Below are 24388 nucleotides of genomic sequence, written 5' to 3'. Positions count from 1 at the left end.
AATTTTCGAACTCAGCCTTGACAAGAATCTCCAAGATAAGCGTGCAAACGTTCATCATTCTTGTAGTTTCAGTAGTTTCTGAGAAAACATGTTCCCATTGTACACACTATGCCCTAAGTTGAAAAACACGGGGCAAGGGCCATAACTCTGTAAAATAAAAAATATTATTGACGGGACCAATTTTCGAACAAAGTCTTGACAAGTATCTCATAGATAAGCATTCTTGTAGCTCCAGTAGTTTCTGAGAAAGCTTGTCCCCATTTCACGTAGTATGCACTAAGTTGAATATCACGGAGCAAGGGCCATAACCATGTAAAAATTAAATTTACGACGTCAATTTTCGGACTCATTTGAGATCATGACCAGTAACACCATAGTGCAAAGTTTCATTTCTCTGACTTAAAAAGTTTTTGAGAAAATGTGTCCCCTTTGAGAACTGGGCGGATGGACGGACGGACGGACGAACGGACGAACTCCGTTCCAATATCCCCCGCTCCAAAGGGGAAACAACTTTTTTCCAAAAATATTTATTTCGTAGTTTATTGTGAAGCTGCTGCATTGTCATCACTCTAGCTCAGCCGGTTTAATCCGCCACAAGCATAACATGTTCCTCGAACTCAAAGTATTCAAAAGTTTCCAAGAATTAAATTGTCATGTGCTTTGATTCGCTGCAAACGATTTGCATGGTCTCAAATATCAAATAGACCCATGATTTTAAAACATTATTGTAATAAATAATAAGGACTGATTTTGAAGAAAAAAAACTCTCGCGTCTTTTGATAACAAATATATCTCTCAAAATAGAAGTTAACAAAACTCTTCTCTGCTTCAATTGACACGCGTGGAGTCATGTTGGCATATCAAAAATCAAAGGAGTCTTTTATGAGATTCTCTATTGTATTTAATGTCTATATAGAGGCGGGGTTTTTTTCAAACATTTTTTCTTCTTTAAACAACAGTCTGCTACCAGAAAAAATAATTTGAGCAATCAGTTCAGGGCTTGTATTTACTCGGGGATATCAATCCACAATTCATCCAATGTCAACACGCCTGAGTGCCTACTAAACACTATACATATATACTTTATTCTTACATGCAGCCCTCTGCCCCACCCCTTTTCATATCTGTCGTCCACCGACGTAGCTGAAAGTTGCTTACGCGTCTTCTAACTGCCTTATTCTACCTATAACAACTGCCACGTTCTACCAAGATTAACTGCCAAAATCTACCCGTCATTGCTAGACCAGTCTACCGTCAAGAGATGTCAAAATCTACCCGTAATAGCTAGACCAGTCTACCCACAAGAGCTGCCCAAATCTACCCGTAACAGCTAGACCAGTCTACCCATAAGGGCTGCCAAAATCTACCCGTAATTGCTACAACATTCCACCTACAACAGCCGCCGCATTCTCCAGAAAACAACTCCAACAATCAGCCTACAACAGCTGCCACAGTCACCACAATTTAACAGTTGCCACATTCTACCGTAACAGCTGCCACATTTTACCCGTAATAGGTACCACACTCTACAAACAACACCTACGACCGTCATATAGCTGGAAACAAACAAACATATCACCAACCACATTCTACCCGTAAAAGCTATCATATTCTGACGTGAGAATTCATAGCGTCGTGACTACGTCTAAATGGTTTTATAACGTGTCGCGTATTGCCCTGCGTCGGGGGTATGCATCCCCCAGCGGAAACGTTTAGAATCTATGAAAAGTTCACGAAACTGGTATCAGTGACTGTAATCCAACACACGATACACTGGAACACCAGCCCAGCTTCCACGTCTTGTGTGGATCATTGAACACATATAAACAGCACTGTTTGTCCAGAACGCTATTTACATTGGTATGAAATTTGTGTCTTGATACTTGAACTACATAGTAAAACCTCATACACAACACCCACTTACATAGTAAAACCTCATACACAACATCCACTTACATAGTAAAACTTGAAACACGACACCCACTTACATAGTAAAACCTCATACACAACACCCACTTACATAGTAAAACCTCATACACTACATCCAATTACACAGTAAAACCTCATACACAACACCCACTTTCATAGTAAAACCTCATACACAACATCCACTTACACAGTAAAACCTCATACACAACACCCACTTACACAGTAAAACCTCATACACAACACCCACTTACACAGTAAAACCTCATACACAACACCCACTTTCATAGTAAAACCTCATACACAACACCCACTTACATAGTAAAACCTCATACACAACACCCACTTACACAGTAAAACTTGAAACACAACACCCACTTACATAGTAAAACCTCATACACAACACCCACTTACATAGTAAAACCTCATACACAACACCCACTTACATAGTAAAACCTCATACACAACACCCACTTACATAGTAAAACCTCATACACAACACCCACTTCCCACGGCAATCTGTAACCCTGTTGTAAATAACCTCAGACTGGCCCTATAAAACTTTAAAGTGAGCATTAGCATTTGAATCACTCCACATAAAGGACAAGAAATATGTATACCCTTTCTTGGAACTTATCAACTAACTAACACCCATATATAACAGTAAAGTATCATAAATTAAACGATACTTCAACAACAGGTTCCTCTACATTTATCCTTTGCTTTTTAAATCTAATGGCTATTAATTTTCTAAAAGGCGAGTACTTCGACCCCGATTAATTCCTCTGGACCGAGATGGAGCACCTCCTGTGAATGTGTGTGTGTGCAATGAATGGCATGTTTAATAAACAATTTCAATCGGCGAATTGTTCGGACGCCCTTCCAATTACCCTTTTAAGATGAAAACAATTTCATCTTAGACCAATTTAGTCTGAATGTTCTGATTTTAGCACCTGGCCCTTCGGACTGACAAATGACAGCTTGGACCGATACGAGATGTACTGTCGGGGATGCTGAGCGATTCAACATTCGTGCACCAGCCGCTTCATCTTTCCCAAATTCGTCATCATTTTCTTCAGGCCTGCATCTGCACTAATCAATCTTCAGGCCTGCTTTCAAACAGTTTATGCCCCTGGGTAAACGAGCAAATTACAAATCTACCTCTGCCCTCTCTGCTAGAGAACCCACCTCAAAGAGCGAGCCTGACACGGGCGAATTAATGCTAGCTCTTCGCCGGTTTTTATACATACACAGACAATATCTACTTTCAGTGTTAGGTTACAAATTCAATTATTTTAAACACGTGTTTCCAGAGCCTTGGCTTATTTCTGAAGATGTCTCTGAAGATTAGATTATAGAAAAGTCGGAGTGGGTGAGGGTATACACCGGATAAAAAACGACCTGAAGGAGTCACTTCTTAATGAAGTCTCGGCAGATTTGCCGAACAAGAAGATAGAAATGGCCGAATAATTCATCTGCATATTTTTATCTATGTATCTATGACACAAGGATTACTTATGAAACTGTGATAAACAAAATTAAAAAAATATGTATTCTTATGCAACAAATTACGCCTTCTCATTGACGCATTTGCGAATACTCCTGTTATATATGGCCCAGATAATGTTGAGACGACCCCCGTGGAGTCATTCAGTCATTAGAGCTGGGGGAAAGAAGTAATTGGCATCAAATTTCCCTGATTGACGCGTTAAAGGCAAATACTCATCAATTTACCTGTGCGGCCCCATTGAAGTGCGTTCTCGCCAGCACGGGATATACATTGCCAGGGGTGGGACCAACGGCTAAACCAAACAAAATGGAGGCCTCGGTGCATGTTACAAGCGAACATATTACACTGAAAGGTTAACAGGTTACACATAAGGGTGAACAGGTTACACATAAGGGTGAACAGATTACACAGAAAGGTGAACAGTGAGGACAATCTCCCTGGATCACCGACACTTGTTTCAGTAACATGTTGTACCACCTCACCTCAGTAACATGGTATACCACCCTACCTCAGTAACACGTTATATCACCTACCTCAGTAACATGGTATACCACCCTACCTCAGTAACATGTTATATCACCTACCCCAGTAACATGTTATATCACCTACCTCAGTAACATGTTATATCACCCTACCTCAGTAACATGGTATATCACCCTACCTCAGTAACATGTTATATCACCTACCTCAGTAACATGGTATATCACCCTACCTCAGTAACACGTTATATCACCTACCTCAGTAACATGGTATATCAACCTACCTCAGTAACACGTTATATCACCTACCTCAGTAACATGGTATATCACCCTACCTCAGTAACACGTTATATCACCTACCTCAGTAAAATGGTATACCACCCTACCTCAGCAACACGTTATATCACCTACCTCAGTAACACGGTATACCACCCTACCTCAGTAACACGTTATATCACCTACCTCAGTAACATGGTATACCACCCTACCTCAGTAACACGTTATATCAACTACCTCAGTAAAATGGTATACCACCCTACCTCAGCAACACGTTATATCACCTCACCTCAGTAACACGGTATACCACCCTACCTCAGTAACACGTTATATCACCTACCTCAGTAACATGTTATACCACCCTACCTCAGTAACACGTTATATCACCTACCTCAGTAAAATGGTATACCACCCTACCTCAGTAACACGTTATATCACCTACCTCAGTAAAATGGTATACCACCCTACCTCAGCAACACGTTATATCACCTACCTCAGTAACATGGTATACCACCTACCTCAGTAACACGTTATATCACCTACCTCAGTAAAATGGTAAACCACCCTACCCCAGCAACACGTTATATCACCTACCTCAGTAACATGGAATACCACCCTACCTCAGTAACACGTTATATCACCTACCTCAGTAACATGGTATATCACCCTACCTCAGTAACACGTTATATCACCTACCCCGGTAACACGTTATATCACCCTACCTCAGTAACACGTTATATCACCTACCTCAGTAACATGGTATACCACCTACCTCAGTAACACGTTATATCACCTACCTCAGTAAAATGGTATACCACCCTACCTCAGCAACACGTTATATCACCTCACCTCAGTAACAAGGTATACCACCCTACCTCAGTAACACGTTATACCACCCAACCTCAGTAACAAGGTATACCACCCTACCTCAGTAACATGTTATATCAACTACCTCAGTAATATGTTATACCACCCTACCTCAGTAACATGTTATACCACCCAACCTCAGTAACATGTTATACCACACTATCTCAGTAATATGTTATACCACTATATTTCAGTAATTTGTTATACCAACCTATTTCAGCAACTTGTTATACCACCCTACCTCAGTAACATGTTATACCACCCTATCTCAGTGATATGTTATACCACCCTATCTCAGTAACATGTTATACCACCATACTTCAGTAACTTGTTATACCTCTATATTTCAGTAACTTGTTATACCACCCTATCTCAGTAATATGTTATACCACCCTATCTCAGTAACATGTTATACCACCCTATCTCAGTGATATGTTATACCACCCTATCTCAGTAACATGTTATACCACCATACTTCAGTAACTTGTTATACCTCTATATTTCAGTAACTTGTTATACCACCCTATCTCAGTAATATGTTATATCACCTCACCTCAGTAACAAGGTATACCACCCTACCTCAGTAACACGTTATACCACCCAACCTCAGTAACAAGGTATACCACCCTACCTCAGTAACACGTTATACCACCCAACCTCAGTAACAAGGTATACCACCCTACCTCAGTAACACGTTATACCACCCAACCTCAGTAACAAGGTATACCACCCTACCTCAGTAACACGTTATACCACCCAACCTCAGTAACAAGGTATACCACCCTACCTCAGTAACACGTTATACCACCCAACCTCAGTAACAAGGTATACCACCCTACCTCAGTAACACGTTATACCACCCAACCTCAGTAACAAGGTATACCACCCTACCTCAGTAACACGTTATACCACCCAACCTCAGTAACAAGGTATACCACCCTACCTCAGTAACACGTTATACCACCCAACCTCAGTAACAAGGTATACCACCCTACCTCAGTAACATGTTATACCACCCAACCTCAGTAACAAGGTATACCACCCTACCTCAGTAACATGTTATACCACCCAACCTCAGTAACATGTTATACCACACTATCTCAGTAATATGTTATACCACCCAACCTCAGTAACATGTTATACCACACTATCTCAGTAATATGTTATACCACTATATTTCAGTAATTTGTTATACCAACCTATTTCAGCAACTTGTTATACCACCCTACCTCAGTAACATGTTATACCACCCTATCTCAGTGATATGTTATACCACCCTATCTCAGTAACATGTTATACCACCATACTTCAGTAACTTGTTATACCACCCTATCTCAGTAACATGTTGTACCACCCTATCTCAGTAATATGTTATACCACCCTATCTCAGTAATATGTTATACCACCCTATCTCAGTAATATGTTATACCACCACAATTCTTTTCAGAAATCACCTTTCAACTTGTTTTAATCATTTTGTTTTTATTTTTATTTCGACCTCCGTCAAACGGTTTTGCAAAACTTGCATAAACCATGCCGTGAAAAAAGCCCATCAGAACGATTGGAAAGACTATCATTGCGTCGCTCTGGGCGAGTCATTGGAAGTATAAGGGAGATAATCTAGTCACGTCGTACATCGGAGGCTTTAACATCACGAGACAACACAGTTGGTATAAAGGGTTCGTATCCTTGTTTGGCGTAGCGTGTGTAACATGCATTTGCTACTTTCCATGGTTTAAACAACGGGTGAAAGTAATACTATTCATAAGAAAAGTACTCTGATCCTTGATAAATCAGAATAATGCCACTATCGGCGAATATGTCACACTTAATATGCATTAAATACACAAAAGTATTTATCTCTTATGAATACAATGAATATGCACCTGTCCATATTATGTCTGAGACAAACTGCCATGTCATGTCTAATTTCCTTACATAAAGGAAACGTCTACGTCTGAACACACCTTTGGGCGTTACAGAGAAATAGATGCTGACCAAGTTTACTGAAAAATCTCTATAAATCTGTGATCCTTATTTCACCAGACACCTGTACAAGCATTTATTACTACACGTAATATGGGCTACACGTGAATGGCGATTCCTGTTAGGCCGTTCATCACCCTGGATACTCTTGTCATAAGAAATACTTTAAGATATGATGATAGTCGTTCGATGTTCGCAGTTTTAAAGTATCTTCAAAACGTGTAAGTGAGTTAGTATTAATTTACAACGCTATATTTTAGCAATATCAGGTCGGGGGAAATCAGAAATATGCTAAGCAGAACGTACCCATGAAGGGAGTCGAGACCTGGTCTTGGGCGTGACGAGAGAACGTTTTAACCACTTGGCTACCCGACCGCCCGAAAACGTGTATCGTGACACTATCAGGGTGTATACAGATGTATATGAGCATCTCCTAACATAACAGTACTACGAAGTACGAGTGAAGATTATACTTAACATTTCTAACAACACTACTGCGTGTACGAAGCGCCACGCATTGAACATTGTGGACATGCACCATCGCCAGTTTCAATTGGTTGAAGCAGTCGTAAAATCCGTGCATTTTGTCCCTCTCGTGTAATCGTCCCAAACGATATAGATAGGATGGTTAGCTAGGTGAACTAAAAGATTGCGTGTCATTGTACCCCGACGGCCTCAGTTCAATGATTGACATCCTTAACATCGATCTACGCAATTGGGATACGATGACATGGATCAAACAAGTTAGCGAGCCTGACAAAAATATACCCGTTAGTCGCCTCTTACAACTAGCATGGGTGGCGGCGACCAATTCTAACCCGTATGTTCGGGGGCACGGGTGGCCCGGTCTAAGGCGCTGCGATTCGCTGTGCAGAGTTGCGTCCCTTGGACACGCCAGAAACCTATGATTATGGGTTCGAATCCAGGTTCGCCCCGATTATGTTTCTAGGTTTGTCAGCACCATATCCGTACTCGTGACGAAGTGGTAAACTTCGGAAGCGGTGTTAAACCCAACTCACTCACTCACTAACCCGGATCTTCACGGGGGAGTCAACGCTATAACAAAGCATAGGCCTCAACGTCAGTTCATTTTTCAACACTATATTTCCATGAAGCAACGGCAAACTGTGTGGAAACTTTAATGTACATGGTAGAGTGATGAACAATAATAGATAGGGTAGCTTGATGGACAATAATGTACAGGGTAGTGTGATGGGTCATAATGGACAAGGCAGTGTCATTGACGATAATGGACAGGGTAGTGTCATGGACAATAGCGGACAGGCTAGTGTGATGGACAATCATGGACAGGGTAGTTTCATGGACAATAATGAACAGGGTAGTTTCATGGACAATAATGGACAGGGTAGTTTCATGAACAATAATGGACAGGGTAGTTACGTGGAAATAATGAACAGGGTAGTTTCATGAACAATAATGGACAGGGTAGTTACATGGAAATAATGAATAGGGTAGAGTGATTGTCAATGATAGACAGGATAGTTTCATGAACATTAATGGACAGGGTAGTGTCATGGACAATAATGGATAGGGTAGTTTCATGAACAATAATGGACAGGGTAGTTTCATGAACAATAATGGACAGGGTAGTTTCATGAACAATAATGGACAGGCTAGTGTGATGGACAATAATGGACAGGCTAGTGTGATGGACAATAATGGACAGGGTAGTTTCATGGACAATAATGAACAGGGTAGTTTCATGGACAATAATGGACAGGGTAGTTTCATGAACAATAATGGACAGGGTAGTTACGTGGAAATAATGAACAGGGTAGTTTCATGAACAATAATGGACAGGGTAGTTACGTGGAAATAATGAATAGGGTAGAGTGATTGTCAATGATAGACAGGATAGTTTCATGAACATTAATGGACAGGGTAGTGTCATGGACAATAATGGATAGGGTAGTTTCATGGACAATAATGGACAGGGTAGTTTCATGAACAATAATGGACAGGGTAGTTTCATGAACAATAATGGACAGGGTAGTTACGTGGAAATAATGAATAGGGTAGAGTGATTGTCAATGATAGACAGGATAGTTTCATGAACAATAATGAACAGGCAAATGTCATGGGCAATAAAGGATAGGGTAGTGTCATGGACAATAATTGATAGGGTAGTATGATTGTCAATGATAGACAGGGTAGTTTCATGGACAATAGTGGATAGTATAGTGTCATGGACAATAATGGACATTATAGTGTCATTGACAATAATGGACAGTATAGTGTGATGAACAATAATGGATAGGGTAGTTTCGTGGAAATAATGAATAGGGTAGAGTGATTGTCAATGATAGACAGGATAGTTTCATGAACAATAATGAACAGGCAAATGTCATGGGCAATAAAGGATAGGGTAGTGTCATGGACAATAATTGATAGGGTAGTATGATTGTCAATGATAGACAGGGTAGTTTCATGGACAATAGTGGATAGTATAGTGTCATGGACAATAATGGACATTATAGTGTCATTGACAATAATGGACAGTATAGTGTGATGAACAATAATGGATAGGGTAGTTTCGTGGAAATAATGAATAGGGTAGTGTGATTGTCAATGATAGACAGGGTAGTATCATGGACAATAATGGAGAGGGCAGTGTTATGGACATGGCAATATCATTGAGGGTAAATGACAGGGTAGTGTCATGGACATTAATGGACAGGGCAATGTCTTTGACAATAATGGACAGGGCTGTGTCATGGACAATAATGGACAGAACAGTGTCATGGACAATAATGGACAGAACAGTGTCATGGATAGTGTAGTGTCGTGGACAATAATGAACAGGGCAGTGTGATGGACAATAATGGAGAGGGCAGTATCAGGGACAATAATATTTCTACCGTTTATATTTAACCAATCATAATGAAAACAAAGATGAGTGTCATTCACTATTTTTGTGACTAACCATCTAACTTACTTTGCAACCTAAAAATACCAAATCTGTGTCTTGTTAATCAACAAACGGACAAGTAATAAGTCTGTTTATCAAAAGGATAGTTTGAGCTAACTTCGGACGCAGGTTGGCGAGCGCCAAATGGGAATCACCACTTCCTACGCCTCTTACAGACAAAATTACCCTAGATGAAGCAGAACCGATGTATTACAAGCGATATTACAGAATATAAATCATAACTCCTGCCGCCATTGTCAGGTGACGAGGCAAACTTGGTCTTTCCACAACGTCGGCGTCCCAGCACGACTCCAGCAGAGTGGACACACGACAAGGAGGTAATGGCGGTCCTGTTGCTTGGGCTTGGATAGGATTACACGACATCCCAGCTGAACGAGACTATTTGGCGGGATCTGACAGTCTCCTCTGCAAGGCAGACGTATATCTCCTCCTATCGTCTGCATCAAAGCTTTTGCAATGACATCTCCGCACCAAATTTCCCTCTTAGCTTCGCATGCTGTCTTGTGATTGGTTGGTTTGCCGTGCTTCAACTCGGCAATGAGACACCACGTGGCTCAAACAATCGACTGATTTATTTATACCCTGCGTTATCGAATAGCCATTAACGTTAACTACGGCTTTTAATGAAAATACAAAGAATTGAAGACGGACATTAAGAATAAAAATATTGTCGACACACCATTACCATTTAGACGTCCTTGGGAATATTTTTGGTAATTAATCGACACTTGAACGCACATAAAACCAAATCCGAGAATCAAAGACAATTGATTACTTTAAATAAATGCCAGGGATTTGAATTTATATAATTGAAATTCTCTTCATTGTGATTTTACTTGGCTATAATTTGCCTTTGACTTAATTACACGTTCTAACTGGTCCCATTTGGCACTATATGTCCACTCAGGCAAGAATGGGAGATCGTCTTCGGTGGCCATCGGCATTGCCATGACAACAGGCACCCAGTGGATCATGTACAATTTATTTCTCGTAATTACACCGAATCCAATTTTTGAGTTCGAAAGTATAGAATTTAAGCATAGTAGTTCACTTAATGATAATTTTAGCACGCACAATTCTCGTTATGGAACATTGGGATTATTTGTAATTATGATTTTGGAATTATGGCAACCGTTCTAGAAACTCGTCTCTCTCATTTAGCGAAAGCGTTTCAAAGAGCCGGTATTTGAGGCCAATAATTATTTCAACAGGAATGCTAAAATATTGCACAGAATGGCTGTGATGTGAGGTGCGCCATCAATTACACTGAAGGGCCATGTAGAGTTACCTCACGATCAGCCGAGGTGTTGAAGGGGCCCGAACTCAATTGCCCCTGTATGTAGAAGTGATACACATAAGGAAGAGAATATATGGATGTCAACTGCTTTATTATGAGGAACACAACGTTTCGGAGTATATGCTTACTCCTTTATCAGGTGAATGAATGCCATGAGGCAGAGAGCAAATATATGTACATGTAAGGACAACAAAATTGATAAGATAACAAAAGGTGGAAAATAACAAAGGATAGAAGCTGACAAAGCTCTATTGTTCTATTCTAATATCTACTCATTCTTGTGTAAATGTCTTCCCATTGTAATATCTACTCTTTCCGATGTAACTGTTGTCCTATTGTAATGTCTACTCATACTGGTGTAACTGTCGTCCTACTGTAATATCTACTTCCGATGTAACTGTTGTCCTATTTTAATGTCTACTATTTCCGATGTAACTGTCGTCCTTTTGTAATATGTGCTCCTTCCGATGTAATTGTCGTCCTATTGTAATGTCTACTCCTTCCGATGTAACTGTTTTCCTATTTTAATATCTACTGTTTCCAATGTAACTGTTGTCCTATTGTAATGTCTACTCCTTCCGATGTAACTGTTGTCCTATTGTAATGTCTACTCATTCCGATGTAACTGTTGTCCTATTTTAATATCTACTGTTTCCGATGTAAATGTTGTCCTATTGTAATGTCTACTCATTCCGATGTAACTGTTGTCCTATTTTAATATCTACTGTTTCCAATGTAACTGTTGTCCTATTGTAATGTCTACTCCTCCCGATGTAACTGTTGTCCTATTTTAATATCTACTGTTTCCAATGTAATTGTCGTCCTATTTTAATATCTACTCCTTCCGATGTAACTGTTGTCCTGTTGTAATGTCTACTCCTTCCTATGTAACTGTTGTTCTATTTTAATGTCTACTGTTTCCAATGTAACTGTTGTCCTATTGTAATATCTACTCATTCCGATGCAACTGTTGTCCTATTTTAATGTCTACTCATTCCGATGTAAATGTTGTCCTATTTTAATGTCTACTCATTCCGATGTAAATGTTGTCTTATTTTAATATCTACTCATTCTGGCGTCTGTGTTACTGTCGTCCTGTTGTAATATCTACTGGTTCTGGCGTCTGTGTTACTGTCGTCCTGTTGTAATATCTACTCGTTCTGGCGTCTGTGTTACTGTCGTCCTGTTGTAATATCTACTCGTTCTGGCGTCTGTGTTACTGTCGTCCTGTTGTAATATCTACTCGTTCTGGCGTCTGTGTTACTGTCGTCCTGTTGTAATATCTACTCGTTCTAGCGCCTGTGTTACTGTCGTCCTGTTGTAATATCTACTCGTTCTGGCGTCTGTGTTACTGTCGTCCGGTTGTAATATCTACTGGTTCTGGCGTCTGTGTTACTGTCGTCCTGTTGTAATATCTACTGGCTCTGGCGTCTGTGTTACTGTCGTCCTGTTGTAATATCTACTCGTTCTGGCGCCTGTGTTACTGTCGTCCTGTTGTAATATCTACTCATTCCGATGTAAATGTTGTCCTATTTTAATATCTACTCATTCTGGCGTCTGTGTTACTGTCGTCCTGTTGTAATATCAACTGGTTCTGGCGTCTGTGTTACTGTCGTCCTGTTGTAATATCTACTCGTTCTGGCGTCTGTGTTACTGTCGTCCTGTTGTAATATCTACTGGTTCTGGCGTCTGTGTCACTGTCGTCCTGTTGTAATATCCACTCAATCCTGTGTCTAACACAAGACCTGCCCTGCCACATCCAGCTGACACGTCGTGATATTTATACTGTTCAAGATTGAAATCCACTCACTCACCCCAATTCAAGCATCGGTCAGAATCATAACTGTCTTTTTTGTCATCTACAATTTATAAATTGTAAAATGCCGATCAAAAGAAAGTATACAAGTTGAGGATGCGCAGAGAGAGCCGGCAACCAGTCTAAAGAGCTATTCTGTTCTGACATCACAGACACATGACGTCATAAACGTGTGACGTCACAGAAAGGAAACGTCACATAAAGTCTTGCGCTTTACAGAGACGACACGTGTTTTCTCTTCACGGCTGTATTTGGAGAGATTTGATCCAAAATATAAGTTCAAGTGTTGCTTTGGACATCGGTTTCCATTACCTTGCTGAACATGGAGTTCGGTAAGTAACCCCATTTTGTCTTGCCAGTCTCAATGTACTTATCATGCTGACGCGGTTTAAATGTTTAGTGAATTATCTGGGCAGGGACCTTTTAAAGAAGGCTTATACTTGGTTTAACTAACTTAGTCGTGCATGTCAGTCTTAAATTAATGATTAAATGTGTGACACAGACTCCCTTTTAGCGATCTCACATTCGACCCTGTTAACAAACAAATTAGATCAGGCTTTTTGGACGAAATACACATATAAAGACTACGTGTAGTTTGTTGGTTTTGTAATCTACCTATTGGCCGTGATCTCCGATGTCTTAAGCCAGCCGGCATAATTCTATTGTTATATTTTAACACTATAATCGCTTTATTTGATACTTTTCCTAAATTTTTCCTACTTTGTTTTCCCTTTTACATTTTACACTTATGTTTCCATGCATCTTCGTAGTTGCTATATACCTTTATGTAATAATCCATGTACTTTGTACACAATGGTAATATGACAATATTTCTGTCTTTAGATCCTCGTCGAGCTGAAGATGTCCACAACGCGGCAGCAGAGCTGTGGCGACAGTATTTGTTCATGGGGCGACTGGTGGAGTCTGTGTCCGGTCCATCTCCCGTAGATGTCCCGTCTATCCCTTGTCACCTTGAAGACTGGCGGTTAGAGCTTCAATCAAGGAATGGGGTTCTCCGCTCACTCCCACACGACCCGTTCATCGGCCTTACAATCCGTGGCTACTTCTTCAGGGGAGTCATGAGCTCAGGTGGTTCAGCCACTGTGTACAGTGTGTTCAAGGATGGTAAGGTGTTTGCAGCGAAAGTGTCACACCCAAGAAACACCGAGCCGGACGAAGCTTCAAAAGTATGGACCAATGAATACAGCATACTCAGTCAGGTCCAACACAAAAACATCATCAAGGTCTACGACCTCTTTGAACACCATGGGCGCCAGGTCTTGATACTCGAGTATGTCGGCGGGTGCAATTTGGCGGAATTCATGGACAGGAGGTGTGTGGCTCGGAGACAAAGTTCGATCAAGAAAATCATGAAACAAGTCCTGGACGTTCTTCAATATCTCCATCAAAATAACGTAGCCCATCAGGACATAACACCATCCCATATTCTCATTGAACAGAGTGGAAAGGTCAAAATTATAAACTTTGGCGATGCGACCAGGCTTGGCAAGAACATCTTGTATCCACACAACGAGGCAGGGGATGTTCACGATGATATTATCAAGTCATTTGATGTATGGAGGTTTGGGGCGTCTGTATATGAAACTCTGACGGGGAAGACGCCACACTTTATAGGACCAGACCGCAGTGAGCCTGACGTATCTGGTGTTCATAGTCCGGACAGAAAGCTAATGTCGCTTATTAAGAAGTGTCTAGAATTAAATCCTCTGACACGAATCACAGCAAAAGTTGCTTTAAAACACGTCTATTTCAAACGATTTGCAACTACTTTTCATTAAAGTTCTCAATTTTAAATTATAATGTTACAATACAAATGTCAGTCCTCGTCTGTCTAATCAATAAAACCCTTACTGAAAGTGTGTAAATTTCTGTTTCATCAAGAATTTTCCAGGAATGTTTCTCATGAATGTGTAGTGTCTCATGGACAGTTATTTTTACTGTTTTACTGTCATATCAAATGTAATGAATCAATACAATCAAAATATTCAGTTTTGTGTTTTGTTTTCCAATCCTTCCTTAACGACGTGCTGTCTTAATATGAGTTATCAGCTAAGTCACACGATGTTGCCTCCTGAGGATCAACGAAATGGCATGCGCTAATAACATATTGGTATGCATTCATAACAAGAAGGTATGCGCTTATATCAAGATGAAAGATCCGGGGTAGAATAGGTCTTCAGCAACCCATGCTTGCCGTAAAAGGCGACTATGCTTGTCGTAGGCTGTGTTACTGTCGTCCTGTTGTAATATCTACTCGCTCTGGCGTCTGTGTTACTGTCGTCCTGTTGTAATATCTACTCATTCTGGCGTCTGTGTTACTGTCGTCCTGTTGTAATATCTACTGGTTCTGGCGGCAGTGTTACTGTCGTCCTGTTGTAATATCTACTGGTTCTGGCGTCTGTGTTACTGTCGTCCTGTTGTAATATCTACTCATTCTGGCGTCTGTGTTACTGTCGTCCTGTTGTAATATCTACTCGTTCTGGCGTCTGTGTTACTGTCGTCCTGTTGTAATATCTACTCGTTCTGGCGTCTGTGTTACTGTCGTCCTGTTGTAATATCTACTGGTTCTGGCGTCTGTGTTACTGTCGTCCTGTTGTAATATCTACTGGCTCTGGCGTCTGTGTTACTGTCGTCCTGTTGTAATATCTACTCGTTCTGGCGCCTGTGTTACTGTCGTCCTGTTGTAATATCTACTCATTCCGATGTAAATGTTGTCCTATTTTAATATCTACTCATTCTGGCGTCTTTGTTACTGTCGTCCTGTTGTAATATCTACTGGTTCTGGCGTCTGTGTTACTGTCGTCCTGTTGTAATATCTACTCGTTCTGGCGTCTGTGTTACTGTCGTCCTGTTGTAATATCTACTGGTTCTGGCGTCTGTGTCACTGTCGTCCTGTTGTAATATCCACTCATTCATGTGTCTAAGACAAGACCTGCCCTGCCACATCCAGCTGACACGTCGTGATATTTATACTGTTCAAGATTGAAATCCACTCACTCACCCCAATTCAAGCATCGGTCAGAATCATAACTGTCATTTTTGTCATCTACAATTTATAAATTGTAAAATGCCGATCAAAAGAAAGTATACAAGTTGAGGATGCGCAGAGAGAGCCGGCAACCAGTCTAAAGAGCTATTCTGTTCTGACATCACAGACACATGACGTCATAAACGTGTGACGTCACAGAAAGGAAACGTCACATAAAGTCTTGCGCTTTACAGAGACGACACGTGTTTTCTCTTCACGGCTGTATTTGGAGAGATTTGATCCAAAATATAAGTTCAAGTGTTGCTTTGGACATCGGTTTCCATTTCCTTGCTGAACATGGAGTTCGGTAAGTAACCCCATTTTGTCTTGCCAGTCTCAATGTACTTATCATGCTGACGCGGTTTAAATGTTTAGTGAATTATCTGGGCGGGGACCTTTTAAAGAAGGCTTATACTTGGTTTAACTAACTTAGTCGTGCACGTGAGTCTTAGATTAATGATTAAATGTGTGACACAGACTCCCGTTTAGCGATCTCACATTCGACCCTGTTAACAAACAAATTAGATCAGGCTTTTTGGACGAAATACACATATAAAGACTACGTGTAGTTTGTTGGTTTTGTAATCTACCTATTGGCCGTGATCTCCGATGTCTTAAGCCAGCCGGCATAATTCTATTGTTATATTTTAACACTATAATCGCTTTATTTGATACTTTTCCTAAATTTTTCCTACTTTGTTTTCCCTATTACATTTTAGACTTATGTTTCCATGCATCTTCGTAGTTGCTATATACCTTTATGTAATAATCCATGTACTTTGTACACAATGGTAATATGACAATATTTCTGTCTTTAGATCCTCGTCGAGCTGAAGATGTCCACAACGCGGCAGCAGAGCTGTGGCGACAGTATTTGTTCATGGGGCGACATCTGGAGTCTGTTACCAGTCAATCTCCCGTAGATGTCCCGTCTATCCCTTGTCACCAGAGTCACCTTGAAGACTGGCGGTTAGAGCTTCAATCAAGGAATGGGGTTCTCCGCTCACTCCCACACGACCCGTTCATCGGCCTTACAATCCGTGGCTACTTCTTCAGGGGAGTCATGAGCTCAGGTGGTTCAGCCACTGTGTACAGCGTGTTCAAGGATGGTAAGGTGTTTGCAGCGAAAGTGTCACACCCAAGAAACACCGAGCCGGGCGAAGCTTCAAAAGTATGGACCAATGAATACAGCATACTCAGTCAGGTCCAACACAAAAACATCATCAAGGCCTACGACCTCTTTGAACACAATGGGCGCCAGGTCTTGATACTCGAGTATGTCGGCGGGTGCAATTTGGCGGAATTCATGGACAGGAGGTGTGTGGCTCGGAGACAAAGTTCGATCAAGAAAATCATGAAACAAGTCCTGGACGTTCTTCAATATCTCCATCAAAATAACGTAGCCCATCAGGACATAACACCATCCCATATTCTCATTGAACAGAGTGGAAAGGTCAAAATTATAAACTTTGGCGATGCGACCAGGCTTGGCAAGAACAGCATGTATCCACAGAACGAGGCAGGGGATGTCCAAGATGATATTATCAAGTCATTTGATGTATGGAGGTTTGGGGCGTCTGTATATGAAACTCTGACGGGGAAGACGCCACACTTTATAGGACCAGACCGCAGTGAGCCTGACGTATCTGGTGTTCATAGTCCGGACAGAAAGCTAATGTCGCTTATTAGGAAGTGTCTAGATTTAAATCCTTTGACAAGAATCACAGCAAAAGTTGCTTTAAAACACGACTATTTCAAACGATTTTCAACTACTTTTCATTAAAGTTCTCAATTTTAAACTATAATGTTACAATACAAATGTCAGTCTTCGTCTGTGTAATCAATAAAACCCTTACTGAAAGTGTGTAAATTTCTGTTTCATCAAGAATTTTCCAGGAATGTTTCTCATGAATGTGTAGTGTCTCATGGACAGTTATTTTTACTGTTTTACAGTCATATCAAATGTAATGAATCAATACAATCAAAATATTCAGTTTTGTGTTTTGTTTTCCAATCCTTCCTTAACGACGTGCTGTCTTAATATGAGTTATCAGCTAAGTCACACGATGTTGCCTCCTGAGGATCAACGAAATGGCATGCGCTAATAACATATTGGTATGCATTCATAACAAGAAGGTATGCGCTTATATCAAGATGAAAGATCCGGCGTAGAATAGGTCTTCAGCAACCCATGCTTGCCGTAAAAGGCGACTATGCTTGTCGTAGGCTGTGTTACTGTCGTCCTGTTGTAATATCTACTCGCTCTGGCGTCTGTGTTACTGTCGTCCTGTTGTAATATCTACTCATTCTGGCGTCTGTGTTACTGTCGTCCTGTTGTAATATCTACTGGTTCTGGCGGCAGTGTTACTGTCGTCCTGTTGTAATATCTACTGGTTCTGGCGTCTGTGTTACTGTCGTCCTGTTGTAATATCTACTGGTTCTGGCGTCTGTGTTACTGTCGTCCTGTTGTAATATCAACTGGTTCTGGCGTCTGTGTTACTGTCGTCCTGTTGTAATATCTACTGGCTCTGGCGTCTGTGTTACTGTCGTCCTGTTGTAATATCTACTGGTTCTGGCGTCTGTGTCACTGTCGTCCTGTTGTAATATCCACTCAATCCTGTGTCTAACACAAGACCTGCCCTGCCACATCCAGCTGACACGTCGTGATATTTATACTGTTCAAGATTGAAATCCACTCACTCACCCCAATTCAAGCATCGGTCAGAATCATAACTGTCTTTTTTGTCATCTACAATTTATAAATTGTAAAATGCCGATCAAAAGAAAGTATACAAGTTGAGGATGCGCAGAGAGAGCCGGCAACCAGTCTAAAGAGCTATTCTGTTCTGACATCACAGACACATGACGTCATAAACGTGTGACGTCACAGAAAGGAAACGTCACATAAAGTCTTGCGCTTTACAGAGACGACACGTGTTTTCTCTTCACGGCTGTATTTGGAGAGATTTGATCCAAAATATAAGTTCAAGTGTTGCTTTGGACATCGGTTTCCATTTCCTTGCTGAACATGGAGTTCGGTAAGTAACCCCATTTTGTCTTGCCAGTCTCAATGTACTTATCATGCTGACGCGGTTTAAATGTTTAGTGAATTATCTGGGCGGGGACCTTTTAAAGAAGGCTTATACTTGGTTTAACTAACTTAGTCGTGCACGTCAGTCTTAAATTAATGATTAAATGTGTGACACAGACTCCCTTTTAGCGATCTCACATTCGACCCTGTTAACAAACAAATTAGATCAGGCTTTTTGGACGAAATACACATATAAAGACTACGTGTAGTTTGTTGGTTTTGTAATCTACCTATTGGCCGTGATCTCCGATGTCTTAAGCCAGCCGGCATAATTCTATTGTTATATTTTAACACTATAATCGCTTTATTTGATACTTTTCCTAAATTTTTCCTACTTTGTTTTCCCTATTACATTTTAGACTTATGTTTCCATGCATCTTCGTAGTTGCTATATACCTTTATGTAATAATCCATGTACTTTGTACACAATGGTAATATGACAATATTTCTGTCTTTAGATCCTCGTCGAGCTGAAGATGTCCACAACGCGGCAGCAGAGCTGTGGCGACAGTATTTGTTCATGGGGCGACATCTGGAGTCTGTTACCAGTCAATCTCCCGTAGATGTCCCGTCTATCCCTTGTCACCAGAGTCACCTTGAAGACTGGCGGTTAGAGCTTCAATCAAGGAATGGGGTTCTCCGCTCACTCCCACACGACCCGTTCATCGGCCTTACAATCCGTGGCTACTTCTTCAGGGGAGTCATGAGCTCAGGTGGTTCAGCCACTGTGTACAGTGTGTTCAAGGATGGTAAGGTGTTTGCAGCGAAAGTGTCACACCCAAGAAACACCGAGCCGGGCGAAGCTTCAAAAGTATGGACCAATGAATACAGCATACTCAGTCAGGTCCAACACAAAAACATCATCAAGGCCTACGACCTCTTTGAACACAATGGGCGCCAGGTCTTGATACTCGAGTATGTCGGCGGGTGCAATTTGGCGGAATTCATGGACAGGAGGTGTGTGGCTCGGAGACAAAGTTCGATCAAGAAAATCATGAAACAAGTCCTGGACGTTCTTCAATATCTCCATCAAAATAACGTAGCCCATCAGGACATAACACCATCCCATATTCTCATTGAACAGAGTGGAAAGGTCAAAATTATAAACTTTGGCGATGCGACCAGGCTTGGCAAGAACAGCATGTATCCACAGAACGAGGCAGGGGATGTCCAAGATGATATTATCAAGTCATTTGATGTATGGAGGTTTGGGGCGTCTGTATATGAAACTCTGACGGGGAAGACGCCACACTTTATAGGACCAGACCGCAGTGAGCCTGACGTATCTGGTGTTCATAGTCCGGACAGAAAGCTAATGTCGCTTATTAGGAAGTGTCTAGATTTAAATCCTTTGACAAGAATCACAGCAAAAGTTGCTTTAAAACACGACTATTTCAAACGATTTTCAACTACTTTTCATTAAAGTTCTCAATTTTAAACTATAATGTTACAATACAAATGTCAGTCTTCGTCTGTGTAATCAATAAAACCCTTACTGAAAGTGTGTAAATTTCTGTTTCATCAAGAATTTTCCAGGAATGTTTCTCATGAATGTGTAGTGTCTCATGGACAGTTATTTTTACTGTTTTACAGTCATATCAAATGTAATGAATCAATACAATCAAAATATTCAGTTTTGTGTTTTGTTTTCCAATCCTTCCTTAACGACGTGCTGTCTCAATATGAGTTATCAGCTAAGTCACACGATGTTGCCTCCTGAGGATCAACAAAATGGCATGCACTAATAACATATTGGTATGCATTCATAATAACAAGGTATGCGCTTATATCAAGATGAAAGATCCGGCGTAGAATAGGTCTTTAGCAACCCATGCTTGCCGTAAAAGGCGACTATGCTTGTCGTAGGCTGTGTTACTGTCATCCTGTTGTAATATCTACTCCTTCTGGCGTCTGTGTTACTGTCGTCCTGTTGTAATATCTACTCATTCTGGCGTCTGTGTTACTGTCGTCCTGTTTTTATATCTACTGGTTCTGGCGGCAGTGTTACTGTCGTCCTGTTGTAATATCTACTGGTTCTGGCGTCTGTGTTACTGTCGTCCTGTTGTAATATCTACTGGTTCTGGCGTCTGTGTTACTGTCGTCCTGTTGTAATATCTACTGGTTCTGGCGTCTGTGTTACTGTCGTCCTGTTGTAATATCTACTCGTTCTGGCGTCTGTGTTACTGTCGTCCTGTTGTAATATCTACTGGTTCTGGCGTCTGTGTCACTGTCGTCCTGTTGTAATATCCACTCAATCATGTGTCTAAGACAAGACCTGCCCTGCCACATCCAGCTGACACGTCGTGATATTTATACTGTTCAAGATTGAAATCCACTCACTCACCCCAATTCAAGCATCGGTCAGAATCATAACTGTCTTTTTTGTCATCTACAATTTATAAATTGTAAAATGCCGATCAAAAGAAAGTATACAAGTTGAGGACGCGCAGAGAGAGCCGGCAACCAGTTTGTAGAGCTATTCTGTTCTGACATCACAGACACATGACGTCATAAACGTGTGACGTCACAGAAAGGAAACGTCACATAAAGTCTTGCACTTTACAGAGACGACACGTGTTTTCTCTTCACGGCTGTATTTGGAGAGATTTGATCCAAAATATAAGTTCAAGTGTTGCTTTGGACATCGGTTTCCATTACCTTGCTGAACATGGAGTTCGGTAAGTAACCCCATTTTGTCTTGCCTGTCTCAATGTACTTATGCTGACGTGGTTTAAATGTTTAGTGAATTATCTGGGCGGGGACCTTTTAAAGAAGGCTTATACTTGGTTTAACTAACTTAGTCGTGCATGTCAGTCTTAAATTAATGATTAAATGTGTGACACACACTCCCTTTTTGCGATCTCACATTCGACCCTGTTAACAAACAAATTAGATCAGGCTTTTTGGACGAAATACAAATATAAAGACTACGTGTAGTTTGTTGGTTTTGTAATCTTACCTATTGGCCGTGATCTCCGAACGTCTTAAGCCAGCCGGCATAATTCTATTGTTATATTTTAACACTATAATCGCTTTATTTGATACTTTTCCTAATTTTTTCCTACTTTGTTTTCCCTTTTACATTTTATACTTATGTTTCCATGCATCTTCGTAGTTGCTATATACCTTTATGTAATAATCCATGTACTTTGTACACAATGGTAATATGACAATATTTCTGTCTTTAGATCCTCGTCGAGCTGACGATGTCCACAACGCGGCAGCAGAGCTGTGGCGACAGTATTTGTTCATGGGGCGACATCTGGAGTCTGTGTCCAGTCCATCTCCCGTAGATGTCCCGTCTATCCCTTGTCACCAGAGTCACCTTGAAGACTGGCGGTTAGAGCTTCAATCAAGGAATGGGGTTCTCCGCTCACTCCCACACGACCCGTTCATCGGCCTTACAATCCGTGGCTACTTCTTCAGGGGAGTCATGAGCTCAGGTGGTTCAGCCACTGTGTACAGTGTGTTCAAGGATGGTAAGGTGTTTGCAGCGAAAGTGTCACACCCAAGAAACACCGAGCCGGGCGAAGCTTCAAAAGTATGGACCAATGAATACAGCATACTCAGTCAGGTCCAACACAAAAACATCATCAAGGCCTACGACCTCTTTGAACACAATGGGCGCCAGGTCTTGATACTCGAGTATGTCGGCGGGTGCAATTTGGCGGAATTCATGGACAGGAGGTGTGTGGCTCGGAGACAAAGTTCGATCAAGAAAATCATGAAACAAGTCCTGGACGTTCTTCAATATCTCCATCAAAATAACGTAGCCCATCAGGACATAACACCATCCCATATTCTCATTGAACAGAGTGGAAAGGTCAAAATTATAAACTTTGGCGATGCGACCAGGCTTGGCAAGAACAGCATGTATCCACAGAACGAGGCAGGGGATGTTCAAGATGATATTATCAAGTCATTTGATGTATGGAGGTTTGGAGCGTCTGTATATGAAACTCTGACGGGGAAGACGCCACACTTTATAGGACCAGACCGCAGTGAGCCTGACGTATCTGGTGTTCATAGTCCGGACAGAAAGCTAATGTTGCTTATTAAGAAGTGTCTAGATTTAAATCCTTTGACAAGAATCACAGCAAAAGTTGCTTTAAAACACGTCTATTTCAAACGATTTTCAACTACTTTTCATTAAAGTTCTCAAGTTTAATTATAATGTTACAATACAAATGTCAGTCCTCGTCTGTCTAATCAATAAAACCCTTACTGAAAGTGTGTAAATTTCTGTTTCATCAAGAATTTTCCAGGAATGTTTCTCATGAATGTGTAGTGTCTCATGGACAGTTATTTTTACTGTTTTACTGTCATATCAAATGTAATGAATCAATACAATCAAAATATTCAGTTTTGTGTTTTGTTTTCCAATCCTTCCTTAACGACGTGCTGTCTCAATATGAGTTATCAGCTAAGTCACACGATGTTGCCTCCTGAGGATCAACAAAATGGCATGCGCTAATAACATATTGGTATGCATTCATAATAACAAGGTATGCGCTTATATCAAGATGAAAGATCCGGGGTAGAATAGGTCTTCAGCAACCCATGCTTGCCGTAAAAGGCGACTATGCTTGTCGTAAGAGGCGACTAACGGGATCGGATGGTCAGGTTCGCTGACTTGGTTGATGTATGCCATCGTATCCCAATCACAGACCGCCGCCATATAGCTGGAATATTGCTGAGTGCTGCGTTTAACAACAAACAAACAAAACGAACAAGATGAGAGCTTATTGTGCCAATGGAATCACGGAGGTTTTGGTCTGAAGACAATTATTAGCTTTAATGATGCTTGAAATGCTTCTCAATTATTGTCAGGCTACAGGCAAAATGGAAACTGTTACATAAACGACGAAAATGCACGTCAGTGAAGCCGTGCCCTGACCTGACATACATATGTATATCATTAATTGGGCCATGCCATTGGGAGAAGCCTCGAGGTAATATTTGGTTAAGTCTCAAGATTTCCTACCATTGTCAATACTTTCCCCGCATTTCGGTTTGTTTGTTTGTTTGTTTGTTGTTTAACACCACACTCAGCAATATTCCAACTATGTGACGGCGGTCTGAAAGTAATCGAGTTTGGACCAGACAATCCCATGATTGACATTAGGAGCATCGATCCACGC

At 41.0% G+C, this 24388-nt stretch overlaps 4 protein-coding genes across 4 annotated transcripts; all 4 read left to right on the top strand.

Annotated features, from left to right (window-relative positions):
* The first annotated feature begins 13928 nt into the window (after positions 1-13928).
* LOC139467562 (cyclin-dependent kinase 2 homolog) lies at positions 13929-14906 on the top strand. The gene has a single exon (XM_071249096.1). It carries the CDS (start codon positions 13929-13931, stop codon positions 14904-14906), a length of 978 nt encoding a protein of 325 aa, XP_071105197.1.
* A 2046-nt stretch (positions 14907-16952) lies between these two features.
* On the top strand, positions 16953-17939 carry LOC139467561 (cyclin-dependent kinase 2 homolog). Its single transcript, XM_071249095.1, has one exon. It carries the CDS (start codon positions 16953-16955, stop codon positions 17937-17939), a length of 987 nt encoding a protein of 328 aa, XP_071105196.1.
* A 1744-nt stretch (positions 17940-19683) lies between these two features.
* On the top strand, positions 19684-20670 carry LOC139467560 (cyclin-dependent kinase 2 homolog). The gene has a single exon (XM_071249094.1). The coding sequence runs from the start codon at positions 19684-19686 to the stop codon at positions 20668-20670; it is 987 nt and encodes a 328-aa protein (XP_071105195.1).
* A 1743-nt stretch (positions 20671-22413) lies between these two features.
* Positions 22414-23400, top strand: LOC139467559 (cyclin-dependent kinase 2 homolog). Its single transcript, XM_071249093.1, has one exon. The coding sequence runs from the start codon at positions 22414-22416 to the stop codon at positions 23398-23400; it is 987 nt and encodes a 328-aa protein (XP_071105194.1).
* The last annotated feature ends 988 nt before the right edge of the window (positions 23401-24388 follow it).

The sequence above is a fragment of the Haliotis cracherodii genome, unplaced genomic scaffold (genome assembly GCF_022045235.1).
Source record: "Haliotis cracherodii isolate W230 unplaced genomic scaffold, xgHalCrac1.p SCAF_2, whole genome shotgun sequence".
Classification (NCBI taxonomy): Eukaryota; Metazoa; Mollusca; class Gastropoda; order Lepetellida; family Haliotidae; genus Haliotis; species Haliotis cracherodii.
This window is presented reverse-complemented; position numbering and strand designations above follow the sequence as displayed.